The following is a 13467-nucleotide window of genomic DNA, read 5'->3' as shown; positions in this document are numbered from 1 at the left end:
CCCGTCAACGAATAGGGTGTGTTCCGGACTCGTCGTTGTCCATGTTGAAGTTTTTACGCCATGCTACGAACACGTCTTGAAGGCGTTCGACCTGCCCGCATCCACTCGAAGCTCCCGCCAAGACTGGCCCAGATAAAAACGGCCCACGCGCGTATCGGAAGGAGAGCAGAGGCTGCCGCCACTCAGCCGAAGGTCACGTCCTCCTAGAGCGAGCAGGCCGTCGACAACAGCGCGTCTGACGCAGAGCATCCTTATTCTGCGCAGGCCGCGTGAAGTGGCTAAGGAAGCGCCTTATCTATAAAGCTGGAGACAGCTCAGATTTCCACCAGTAGAGCAGCAGCCACGACACTCGAGCTGCCAGAGGCCCTGACGACAGCAGTCGCTTTCTACTACCCCAGGCAGGTGAGAATGATCTGCCATGCCGACTCGCAACGCGCATATGTCATTAGGTTGCCTCAGGGCTTTGTGTCATCCCAACACCCAAAGTAACGCTATTAGAGTGAGATTTCTGGCGGAGCATTCTGAATTCGTTAGGATCAGTTTCTTTGCATGCTTGTTGTTCTTCGCACTTTCGTTTCGAATAACTTTGCCTCTATAAGGGACATCTCTTCCGACATGTGCTCTAACTACGTATAGTATCGGCACAATGGGCGATATGTGAGCCTTTTGAGGGCAGTGATGCATCCGTGCTCGCGCTTCATCTCTTTAATAATATCGTATGCCTTCGGTTCTTCAATTTAGTGCGCAGAAGCTGTGGCATGCTTAGACGTACTGATGTTCAGAATCAGTCTTGTCAAATGTAGCAACCTCTTCTGACAAGTTCGTATTCAAGAAGCTTGGAAATCAAATGAAAGGAAGTAATCCGCAGCAGACAATTCAGCGGATAATTTTCTGTACATAACTGGAGCAGTTGACGAGTGACGCGGTTCTGGCACTAGCAGGTCTTAAAAAACACCTCCAAGGACCAAAGCAGGAATGCAGGCTAGAGAAAAAGAATCCAATATTTAAATTAGAACTATCAAGAGGCGCTTGTAAATAACTCACACTAAATATTCGCATTTCTGGCATTTTTTTCTGACACTACGTGAGTGTTTTGCGGCACAGTAGAGATAAAATATTTGGCGTCCTAAAGATGACGCACCGTTACAAGCAGTCCTCGCATAAATCAACCGTTAGGACCAAAGTGTGTTACATGGGTGGAAGCATGTTTTATTGGGTTGGTGTTTTTAGTCATCTCATTAAGCTAAACGTTCTGAGGCATTACATAAAGAAGCGGGGGAAGAAATGAAAATCACAACTGCGAACTTCCATGAATTTGATGGAGTGTCTGATTGCAAACGATGAAGGTGGAGAGGAGATGGCCAATTTGTTCAAGATGCGTGGAATGAATGAATTCACGTAACTGCTGGTGCGACCAAATGGCATACCAGATTTCAAGTGATGATCGCTTCTCAGCCACAAATAGGAGTGATGAAAGCGGATGACTGCGCGGTTAGGTGGGGCAACCAAACGAGAAACGCAAAGGCGGGACGCAGCGAATGTTTAATGAGCGTTTTATGGCGTCCCAGCAGTACATAAGCAAACTTAACAAAGTCTGCGTGACTGCACGAAATTGCAAAACCATCCTAAAGAAGTATAACTCGATATAATTTCGCTCTTGAAGACAGGAAGATAAAAGTCAGCGAGCGCAGAGGGCAATGTTATTAGCAATAGTGTGGCTTAGAGTGAACTTAACATTTTAGTCTTAAAAACAGCAGTGAAGTGCATATAGTTTACTGTGGGTATGGTCACAAAGAACGAACCTGAAATAAGAGTTCACATGCCTATTCATATAACATAATCAGATCAAAGATTACGGTCCGCTAAATTTGTCTGAAAGCAGGTCTGTCGTAATAAGAAACAGAAAAAATCAGGGTAGCCTAATAAGCCAGAGCAATGCAAGACAATGTGTGCTACAGAGCCCGCAAACCATTCGTCATAATGCACTACTTCACCAAATCTCTGAAATCGCGCTTGTTTTTACAAATCTTCAATCAAAGAACAAAATCACTTTGTGCGGCAGAAAGCCACAAACCCTGTTTCCGCATCTCTTACTCTGTTGTCTCATGAAGACAGCATTCTGAGATCTCAGTGGCTTCACTGATTTTCATAAATACAATCAACCGCCTTCCCTCACTGCAGCTTCAGTATCTGGACGCTGTGATCCAGACTCCGTGCTGTGCTCAAGTGTTCGCAGTTAATTCAGTGAACGGCTCCAGGCCACTTGTGTTGCCCCAAACTGCTGAGAGGAACAGGTCAGCACTCAGCCAACACTCCCTTGCGCCGCACTATCTTGTCAGGTGGCGCGCACCCACAGATGAGACGCATAAGCACATATTTATTACTCGCGGATAAAGTGCGCAGGTTGCGCTGTCCAGCTCACTGCAGTGCAGGGCTCCGCTGGAAACACCGCGTGACCGCCGACAGCGCATGAAGGCAGTGGTTTTGTGAGGCGACGCATTTTTGTTATCGTGGTTCCCACAGCCACCACTCCACTGGCCTGCACAACTACCGCGAAAAGATTCGCCTTTCTTGTCAGCGTGCGCCTTCGCCGCGCCTGTGTCTGCGTCTCTTTATACCCCGCCGTGTGTGTACGCTAAAGTGTCAGTCACTGTATAACCAACTCGCCGAAACGACCACTCTTCGTAGACAAGACATAGGGAAGATCCACCGACCAATGAATATCTTCTGCTTCGCGTGTCAGGGGACATTGTAGCTGGCAATTTTGATTAGACAGTAGGGGCCAAGTTGGTCTCTATGAGGCTCCATTGATGGCGACGACATTTTGAGGGCCATGATAAAGTGTGAAGTCAGCGACGAAGACTGAACGGCTCCTGTTCAGTTAACGCATGTGAGCAGGCGAGAGAAAGCCATCAGCGGCTCTCATGGATAAACCAGTATTGCATCTCGATAAAGCTGGCACATAAAGCCGTTGTTATCAGTGTACTCCTACTGTTTCGTGGTTCGTTATATTCCTTTTGATTTTTCAAGCTTTTGAGTCTGTCTGTACGGGTATGCTAACATATTCCTGTCAATAAAAAGTCGCTTGTAAGTTGCGCCCTGTTCTATGTTCTTGTTGTTAGTGGGTGTTTATTCGTAATAAGAAAATAAAACATGAAGGGAAAAGATGCTAGCCGCGGCATCTGCCATCGAAGCCTGAAGCACCTGAGCTGTGGCTAGTGGGAATAAAAGGACAGGGAGAAGGAAAGAAAGAAGGGAGAGATAGAAGAAAGGATAGGGGTAGGGCGGCAATATACACTATATCCCCCACCTCTGATTTTTGCGCTGCAGCCTCCTGTGCATATGGATGCTTAGGAACGTTCACGAGTGCTAGTAACTGTCTTACCCAAGAAGTTTTTCGGTCCAGTGCTTTTGAAAAAGATAACCTGAGGCGGCACAATCCTCCCCTTGGTTCTCCTCTTGCAGCAGGATGGCGGCCCGACTGGCGCTGCTTCTGCTGGCGGGGTGCCTGCAGGCGTCAGCAGCCCGGGCGCCCATCTGCGGCTCGCCTGAGCCGTGGACCGTGGACGGTGGCCGCGACCCGCTCTCCGAACACAGGGGCAACGTCACGCTGGTCGCCTTGCTCAAGGCCTCCTGATCTTTGTGCAGGCAGCAGGCCTCCGGGTGCGTAGGAGGTGGCTGTTCTCGCAGCAGCTCTAGCACGCGCAAATAAGCCCAGTTTGGGGAGCGTCGACCGTTTTAACAAAGCATACAGATATGCTTTGAAGCTAGTGCCCCCACCAATGGTGTCTGTATTTGGGGCACTGCTTCTAGCTCGTAGGATCTGATTTCTGACCAGTTTGTTATCTAGGTTTTTTAGCAGTTAATGAGTGAAATATTATTTAAAATAAATATAAATTTTGTAGTAGAATTAAAGAAAAAGTTTCAAACGGCAACTTCGCTGGTCCTCGGCCCGTCTCTTGGCAGAAGCATCCCGGCAAATACATGTATAATTACGAATGGCACAGGCATAACTGATATGAAAAAAAAAAGAAAAAACACCAAGAAATGCATACTCCAAAAACTAAAGCGGCTCAGTTGACAGAGCGGAAATTATATGGGAAGAAAGAATTGTAGTCCACATGTTCAAGCAAGAACTTGAGAAAACTGGTTCCACAAAAGTAAGAATAATAGGAGTGGGAGCGCTTTAGCTGTGTTTATAACTGGAAATAAGATCAACATCCTAGAGGAATCTGCAGCTTGATAATTAACGTAGAGTGCAACAAAAAATTTTCTTTTTATAGCTGGTCTGTGTTGTGCTGCACAAAATAAAATATAGAAATCTTTGGCGGGAAACTTTCTTGTGAAAAGAAAAATGAACTGAGGAAACTTGTACAACTCTTCCACGTAGCCTTATGGCTACGCTCGAATGCATTCTGGTGAGTTATAACTCCCTTATTTCGATCCTGCTTTACTTTGCGAGATTCCCCCTAAAAACGTTGGACTAAAGCCCTTCCCATTTTGAGAGCTGATGAATTCGGCATCGCTCTGCCACCTCCTAACTCTCCTGGCGAGCTTTGTTGGCAGATGTGGCTGCGAGGAGACAACTGTACACCTCCAGTGTGAGTGCCGGGCTTTGGCGACCGAAAGACGTTTTGTGTACTCTGCCCTGGACCACCTGGATCCTCGCCCTTTAACAGAGGATAAGATCCTTTTACCGTGGCTACGACAATCGACTGCCCCGTAGGCATACAAGGCACTGCTTAGCTTCCTAAGAACGACTGGCTTGAGGGACCAGTTGTGACTGTGCCCCTAGTTTAGGGTAGCCAACCTGAACACCATTCCGGTTAACATTCTTGCCTTATCTTTTCCTCTTCACCTCTCTCTCTATATATATCTCTAGTTAGTAGAATGAGTAGTCCGGGAAGACGTGGTCGAGGTTCTATCCCTGATCCAGAACGAATGTTTCTTCAAGTATGCAGTTTATGTGAAACGTTTACAGCTTCCCTTTGCTCCCGTAACGAAGCACTTCGGTAGGTGCTCATGGGTAATTACTACCACCTTCGCTTAAGGCTCAGCCGGTGCCACACGAGAGTCGTTCATAAGAAAAAAGGCCAGAGCGGGGCAAAACACTTCATAAGGTAAAATGCGGCATTTCCATACTGAGCGCGACATCACTTTGAAACGTGCGAATGAATTTAGAGAGACAGCTCCCACGACCCTACTGCAAATCTGCTGTCTACTGTAAATCTGACGGTGTTCCTCTTCTTCAATTAGAGAGTCTCGTGCACGTAAAAGCAATCGTAAACGTGCGAATTCCTCTACAGCATCTTTTCCGGTACTTTTAGGTAAGCATATGAGGCTTCCGCGATTAACACACGCTTTCGCATATCACAGTTGAACACAGCCATTATATTTATTACCACTGGTTATGCACCTTGGCATATATTAAGTTTAAGAGCCCTTGTTCATCGTGTTCTCGTACGAGAGAGTTATTTTAAAGGCAGGATGCTCATGAAGAAAAAACTGCACTGTTGGGTCCTGCCGAACCTAAATTACTGTCAGCTGTTTTAGTTTTTGCTTCAAAGCTTGGCGCTTGCTTTACCGCTCTCTCAGATAGGCAAAGCGTACGAAATAAAAACATTATTTGCCGATTACCGCGAAAAATGCGAAGAATAGAGCTCTGAAGAGGATTAAACGGTGTCCGGGCTACTGGTTTCCTCCGTTCCCTCTTCAAATCTAAGCTAATAGAGATCTTACCATTCTATGGTTGCTACAACGGACCTTTCCAAGGACCTCTACATCCTCTACGATGCCAGGGTGAGCGCACAGTATGAAGGTCCTTTCATTTTTAGTCTCACCATTGCGGCCCTTCCACCCCACTTCCTGGTTTCCCGTTTGCGGAAGAAGCTTGTATCCAATGTCCGTAATTTTTTTCTTTCGGCGAACTCTGCTAATAGCTATCCCCTTCTGTTCCTAGAACTTATACCATATTAATTAATTAATGTCTTTTGACTGAGCATTGTACTTCAGCTTTTATTTACTTTCCCACTGCTGATGTATTTTCGACTTCATGCAGTTTAGTCCTCGGAACAATTGAAGCAAATTTACAAAAACACATAAAATTTCGTCCGCCTTTTTGAAGACTTTCCACATTGTTACCACACCAACGATTATTTTTTAAAATAATTGTCATAAAAAACATTTTCCGTCGTTGTCTGCGTCGAGCTCATAAAGAAGGACTGTCTAATCCCACGTATTGCCTTCACACACAAGCCAGATAAAAAAATCCAACTCCGCCATTAGCAACAAGTGTCTGCAACCCATGGAACAAAAAAGTGTAACGAACTATCCATGGTCTACACACATATTTATATTGGTTGCCAGAAATTATTCACGTATTCTAGAAGAAAATAATAATTTGGAAAAGATCTCAAAAAAAAATTTATTGGAACGTGTGCTCTCACACTCAAGATTAGTCTTGCTTTGAATGCTTGCTTATCTTGGGAGAATATTTCGACAGACTGTTATTGGTTTCCGCATTTTGTTCTCTCCACTGTCCTTAGTTCCAAAAGTTGCCAGTGATTAACTGTGCTGTATGCATTTTTTTTTATTTGCTGGGGTGGTGTAGTTCGCACCTTCATATTGTCATTTAATGCTGACTTCCGCTCGCTTTTGTCGTCTGTTTTTCATTGTAATGAACAATGTTCATTTCAACCTCCTGCTTCGATGAAAAATGTAAGAGGTTCAGTGCTTACTACTGGCCCCTGTCATCGTGTACGACGTAATTGCAGAATAGTTAAATAACCGGCTTTAAATTAAGTGTTTTCCTTTCCGGCTTAAGGGCCGGTACGAAAAGCTATGACGAGAAGGAGCTGGTAGCCATCTATAATAAAACTTTCTTCCACATACATACCGCGAGACCGCCTTACGCAGGGCGAAAAGGGGTTCCTTCTTTTCGGTTTCCCATTTGATAGCTCTCTAATGCGGCTTCGTTTGTCCTATGTCATCCTTTGGCGCAGTCTGGAGTCCCTGCTGCAACGGCTTCGGCCAAACATGAGCGACCTGCAGTTCCTGGTGGTCAACGACCGGACGTCGGCCCACCTCCGCGAGCACCTGGAGCAGCGCGTCTCGTTCAGCGTGCACCAGGAGAGCGAGCAGGAGCCCGTGTGGAACATCATGGACGGATCCAAGGACGACGTGTTCATCTTTGACCGCTGCGGCCGCCTCTCGTACTACGTGCCGTTCCCGATCAGCCTTGTTCTGCCCGGGTACCTGCCCGTGGTCGAAGACGCACTGCGCCGCACCTACGACGGAACTCCGTGCGGCCTCACCTGCCAGGATCCCACCGACCGGGCCACTCGGGCCGCTCATCGGCACTCGCTGGGCTGGCGGATCCTGCACATGTTCTCCAGCGGCGGGGAGGAGGCCGAGTCGACGTGCGACACCCGCAAGGCTCTGGAGCTTCGAACCTGCTGCCACCCCAACAGCCGCACGGAGAGCCCCTTCTGTCAGCAGGCGCCCAGCTGCTCGGAGCTGGCGGCCGCCTGCGGTTCCTGATGACAGTAGAGCCACCCGGTCGAGTCCTCCGAACGCGGGCCTCTCTCAGGGTCCCGGTAACTATGAAGACGCTGAGCTAAACGGACGCCCGAGGCTCACGTGTCGGAAGGTGCCCCGTGCGCGCCGTGGTCCGGGGAGGCCCTCGACTGTGATGGGCAGTAAAAGGAGGCTCTTGGGTGGTCTCAAAAAAAAAAAATACTCTTGTTTCATTCAAGACTTTGCCTCTACGAGTGGGGCCTCGATACGTAGCGATTTCTTCTCCAAAATGGCTTTTTAAATTCGGTGCCTTCTGGACACCTCGTTCTCTCTCAACACTGCCGCAAGTCTGGACGCAGGCAGTTGCTATGCGGGCGAAGAAGCTTGTCGAAAATCCTATTCAGTAGATATGGTTGCATGCGCCGAACGGTTGTCGCGAGGGAGTGCATTCGCTTTTGGCGCAAAAGCAAGATAGGTCTTAGGCGGTAAACATAATGTGAAAATTGACATGAAAGAAAACACTCGCCACGCCCCGTCTTTTTTATGAAAAGCCTATTTTCTTTCCAATTCCTTCAGCTTTACAATTCAATGCAGGGCACTGTTGTTGCCAAGCATTCTTTCCTTTTTTGTTACCCTGGTAAAATTGCTATCGGAATATTAGTTTAGAGGCGGTGTACGGAGTGAGCGGCGGGACATCCTACTTAAGTTCAATCAAGTTCATCTGTACATACAGGCGACGAGTTTTCAATCTGCCGGGGGGGGGGGGGGGGGGTGTTCGGGTTCAATCAGCACCCTCTCTCTTTGTCAATCACCCTTCTCCTCCTCCGGACATGCTGCTTTGCAAGAGATAATTTTTTATTTATCTCACTCTCAGCACACAGAGTACATTACAGAGGGGAACGGCAATTCACAGCAATATAGAAGATAAAAAAGGTAAGGCGGCCAAATACTGATCCTTGAGGAACCTTAGAACCAAGTGGTACAGCAGAGGAATCATCATCATTAATGCTGACAAGTTCAAAACGAGAAAGACATCCACGGGTCCAGTTAAGAACTGCTGGGTCAATGTTCAGCACTCTTAATTTACGTAATAGCAGCGAGTTATTTATTTATTTTTTTATTTAATCACATACCTACATCGCCCACGGGGCATTATTGTAGGGCGTTACAAACGTTGTGCAGCATCTGTAAATCGGAAAGCCAAGGACTGAGGGAACAATAAATACAATCCGAAAACCTTATGTAACTAACATACAAATGTACTCACAAAGAACAGATATCAAGCAAGGCTGAGGGGAATATGGAAGGTGGGACACTTATTACTGTTTCGTCCAAACGATTCCATTCATTAAAAGAAAAAAGAAAGAAAGAATGAGCAAAAACACTCGTGCGGCACGCAATCTCGCGAGCTTTTTTTTCTGAGTGATCAGTTCTAGGGGCAGCATAGTGGGCCTTCATGTAGATCCTTCTGTCTATAGCAATGTTGCTATGATATACACTGCGAAAGAATTTCAACCTCAAGAATTTTCTCCCTTGGCACAGGGGTTGCCACCGAAGCTAAGTTCTGATGTTTGTTAAGCTGGAGACGAAGTTGTAACTGTTAGCGACGAAAAGTGCTGCGCGGTTCTGAAGATGTTCTAATCTATTAATCACGTTTTGTGTATGAGGGTCCCAGATTGGACGTGCATATTATAAAATTGGTCATATATTAGTGAGATGGACTGCTTCTTTGAGGGCCAGGGGAGCACTTTCGATGTTTCGTTTAAGGAAATTCGCTGTAGCGTTAGCTTTGTTATTCACGGGGTCGACATGCTTGCTCCATGAGCAGTCGGACGAGAAATATACACCCAAATACTTAAAATTATCAACACGGTTAAGGAAGTTGAGATGAATGTGGTACTGGGAGCAGAAAGGCTGCCTCTTTCTGTGGACTGCACAACACAACACATTTTTATGTTGAGACGCGTTTTCTACGTATCACACCATGACGCCCCACAGTTAAAAACTTTTGCAAAATGCTAACGTAACCCGAATTGCGGATGCATCTGTAAATAACACAGTCATTCCGTAGAGCCGTACATGAGACGAGATCCCTTCCGCAAGATCGTTAACAAAGATAAAGAAAAGTAGCGGCCCTAGAACCAACCCCTGTGGCACACCGGGCGTCACATCGGCAGATGAAGAGGCTGTACCATTCACTATAACACACTGTTTTCTATTAGACAAGTAATCTTGCACCCCGTGGAGAACAGAGGCAGGCAGACCAAGAACGGACAATTTGTGAAATAACAGAATATGCGGAATGGTGTCAAATGCCTTCGCAAAGTCCAAAAGTACCGAATCAACTTGAAAGCTTTTATCATAATAGACAAGGATGTCACATGAAAATTCACATAATTAGGTGACGCGCGACAATCCTGATCTAATACCCGGTTGATATTGCGAAACATTTACTGCCTTTTAAGTGCTTCATTATCGCGCTATAGATTACGAGTTGAAGGGATTTGTAACATACACCTGTCAAGAAAATGGGGCGACCATTCATTACTCTTTTCTGAATGACTTATAAATCGGTATAGTTGTCAATCATCCTAATGACATCATCAGTGGTGTAATTCGCCGTAACGAAAAATAACTGTAACCTTTGTAAAATGAAAATAATGAAATGAAATAAAAATAATATGAATGACAGCATAAAAATAATAAAACTAAAAATACAAATAATCTATATCTGTTCTCTATCTATATTTATATCTGTAAATATATCTGTTTCAGCCAACAGATGGCGTAGTTTCTTGACATGCGGACTGCATAGCCGGCATAGCCGATGGCTCTGGAGGCTGCTGACGAGTCAAATGTTCCTGCTGCGGGATCGAGGCTGGTCGTGCAAAAGAGGGGCGAATATGATCCGCGTGTACAAAGCGGGCTTGACCCGACACGCGCAACACATAGGGTCACCGGGCTCACAACCTAAATTACTATGCCATCGACCCAAGAGATGTCCTCGCCACTTCCCAAACACACTTCCCCACGGCGAAAGCACTTTCAAGGCCCCTGTCCATGTCTCTTCGCTGCTTGATGCACCGTTGCTTATCACACATGTCTTGCACTAAGCTTGCTTTGAGAAAAGACAACTTTACTCGTGGTTGTCGTTTCAAAAAAGCTCGGCTGGGGTCTCCCCAATCACAGAATGAGGGGTATTCCTGTAAGACATAAAAAAGCTGTCTAACCCTTCCTGCAAGCGTTCTTGCTTTCCATGTTCGTACTGGGACAACACTTGCTTCAAAAGACCCTTCTTTGTTTGCAGTAAACGCTCGGCTGCTCCGTTAGAGGATGAGTGATAACGGGGATTCTTAGTACGTTGGATACTGTTACGAGAGAAGAATGTTTCAAACCCCTGCGACATAAACTGTTCGCCGTTGTCGCTGACAATCTCTTCGGGAAAACCGTACGCTGCGAAAAGGCTGCGCAGTTTACCAGTAGTCTGAGATGTGGTAGTAGCCGCCATAGTCCCAACTTCGAGCCATTTGGAACATGCATCTACGAAGACAAGGCAGTTGTGGCTGCCTTTTTGCGCATAGTCAACACGAACTCTTTGCCAACACCTTGACGAGTACGGCCTCAGATGGAGAGGTGTAGGCTGACCTGCCGGTTGTACGAGTTGGCTACTCGGCACTTCCTTGCATCTTAAAATCGCACGGGTAACAGTGATACATAAAGGCGGCTCAAAAGACGATCTTAACAACTACCGCCCCTATCGCTATTAAGTGTTTTTGCGAAAATATTGGAATGCCTTATACATAAACGACTTGCTGCATATGCAACTGATTTTAATTTAATCTCTCCCAAACAGTTTGGCTTCTGCAAAAATAAGTGGACTGAAACAGCACTAATCCAGATTAAAGAGAAGATAATCGAGAATATCGAACAAATGCTTTTTACAGTTGGTATCTTCCTCGGCTTAATGAAAGCGTTTGATTCCGTAAACCACCGCATACTAATCGAAAAACTAAATGCTTATGGAATTCGGGGACATGCCAATAACTTTATTCAAAGCTACTTAAGTAATCGAAAACAGTTCGTTAAAGTGGGTGATTATGTGTCCGAATTGAGAACTATAAATAGGGGTGTACCACAAGGGTCAATCTTAGGTCCGCTTCTCTTTTTGTTCTATATTAAAGATATTGAAAACATTTCTTTCACTCAAGACATACTCTTGTACGCTCATGATACAAATGCTTTTTTTTCCGGACCAAAATTGAAAGAAATAGAAGAAGCAGCCAACACTTGCCTATGTAACTTATCGAACTGGCTTATTAGCAATGATTTGCAGTTAAACATCAAGAAAACAAAATCTATCCTATTCAGAGCAAGAAACACACCTATTGACTACGAGATTAATCTCACCTTCCACACTGAAAGTTTGCAGCAAACAGAAACCATTAAATTCCTCGGTGTCCACTTTGAAGAGTTTCTGAGCTGGAATGAACATGTAAATCATTTGAAATTAAACATGTCGAAAGTAGTTGGAGCATTATGGAGGGTGAAGAACCTGATTCCAACTAGGTACAGATTAAATGCATATTATGCAATCATCCAATCCCACTTACTGTCTTTTGATCTGGGGGAAAACAACTAGAGGTAACTTGCAAATGTTAACAATCATGCAAAAGAAAGCCATTAGGGCTCTGGAAAGCTTAAATTATAATGAGAGCACAAGGCCTTTTTTCAAGAAACATGGGATTTTTTATCTGGAACAGCTCTATTTATACAAACTTTCACTCTACATATACACCCAAAGGAAACAAAATTCTCACAGCTTTGATAACACATATCTCATGAAAAATGACAGCTTTTGCTTCAGGAAAATAAATTACGTATTACCACGTTTACGAACAAATTATGGATTACAAAGTATGAAATACCTTATTCCCAACGCTTTAAACGAGACCGCGGTGTTAGCTGAAGCTATCAATTATCCTTCTATTAATACACTGAAAAGATTTTTGCGCGAAATTTTCATTGTGTGGTTGTAGTTGAGTTCACGGTTTTTGTGAATTTCTATAATGTGTACGTTCTTTTCGAGTGACTGCTCTTGACTGGAATGGACTATATTTGATTTATTTTCATCATAAATATTTGTCTTATATTATTGATTATAAGTGTCTCTCCTGATGGATTCTGTATTTTTCTTATGGTTTCTGCACAGGGTTTTGCTAAAACAGTTTTTATTTTGTTTAAATACAGGCACGAGTGTTGTGCACAATTTCAAATATCATGTTAAATTGTTTTCGCTCAAAGTGCTTTGTTCGTTTTTCTTCGTTAGTTTGATTTGTTTATTCGGACTGCATCGCTACAAACTTTGTTATGGGGTCAGGGGACCCAGCCAGGTACAGGTTTTGTACCTTTTCTTCCCGGCCCTTATTTTTCTATACTGAGAACTAAAATGTTAATAAACTCAAACTAAAACTCATATTCCTCAATAGCTTCGTCCATGCTGGGCCAGCATGCAAAACTTCTTGCCAACATTTTCATTCGATTCGTGGTCCTCATGAAGCAGTGATAGCACTGCGGGCCTGAGGTTTTTCGGGTATGATTACTCTGATTCCCCACGTGAGGCGATTTTCTTTGGTTGACAGTTACAGACGCCGGACGTAATACAGTTGCATTTCGTCCGCGATGTTTGTTGGCCACCCCGTTCGGACTAACCCGAGCACTTTGCGAAATGTGCCACTCCGTCAAAATTGCCTGAGGAGTCCAACGCCTCCTTCGGTAAGAGTGAAACTTCGAGTGCACTCCCTATGCAGTGGAGCCATATCTATAGCGACCTGTGACTCTCATCTCACGCAAACTAGGTCCGACCCTGATTTCGCTGGACATAGCGCAAGGAGACCCTTTTGCGCTAGCAGGGTATGAGATTCGGCCGACACCATTGGCCAGAAGGCGAACGAA

The 13467-nt window shown here is 45.1% G+C and overlaps 1 protein-coding gene across 2 annotated transcripts; it reads left to right on the top strand.

Annotated features, from left to right (window-relative positions):
• The first annotated feature begins 234 nt into the window (after positions 1-234).
• LOC149367708 (selenoprotein P-like) lies at positions 235-12988 on the top strand. Of its 2 annotated transcripts, none has more exons than XM_089557150.1 (3): positions 235-398; positions 3466-3663; positions 7002-12988. In XM_089557150.1, exon 3 carries the CDS (start codon positions 7036-7038, stop codon positions 7537-7539), a length of 504 nt encoding a protein of 167 aa, XP_089413276.1. In that variant the 5' UTR covers positions 235-398; positions 3466-3663; positions 7002-7035; the 3' UTR covers positions 7540-12988. The 2 variants fall into 2 exon arrangements, with proteins under 2 accessions (XP_089413276.1, XP_089413268.1); XM_089557142.1 differs by having other exon boundaries at positions 236-402.
• The last annotated feature ends 479 nt before the right edge of the window (positions 12989-13467 follow it).

Source organism: Amblyomma mixtum, chromosome 1 (assembly GCF_055824585.1).
Source record: "Amblyomma mixtum isolate Tamu chromosome 1, ASM5582458v1, whole genome shotgun sequence".
NCBI lineage: Eukaryota > Metazoa > Arthropoda > Arachnida > Ixodida > Ixodidae > Amblyomma > Amblyomma mixtum.
Note: the sequence above shows the minus strand (reverse complement) of the source record. Positions and strands in the feature narration are given on the sequence as shown.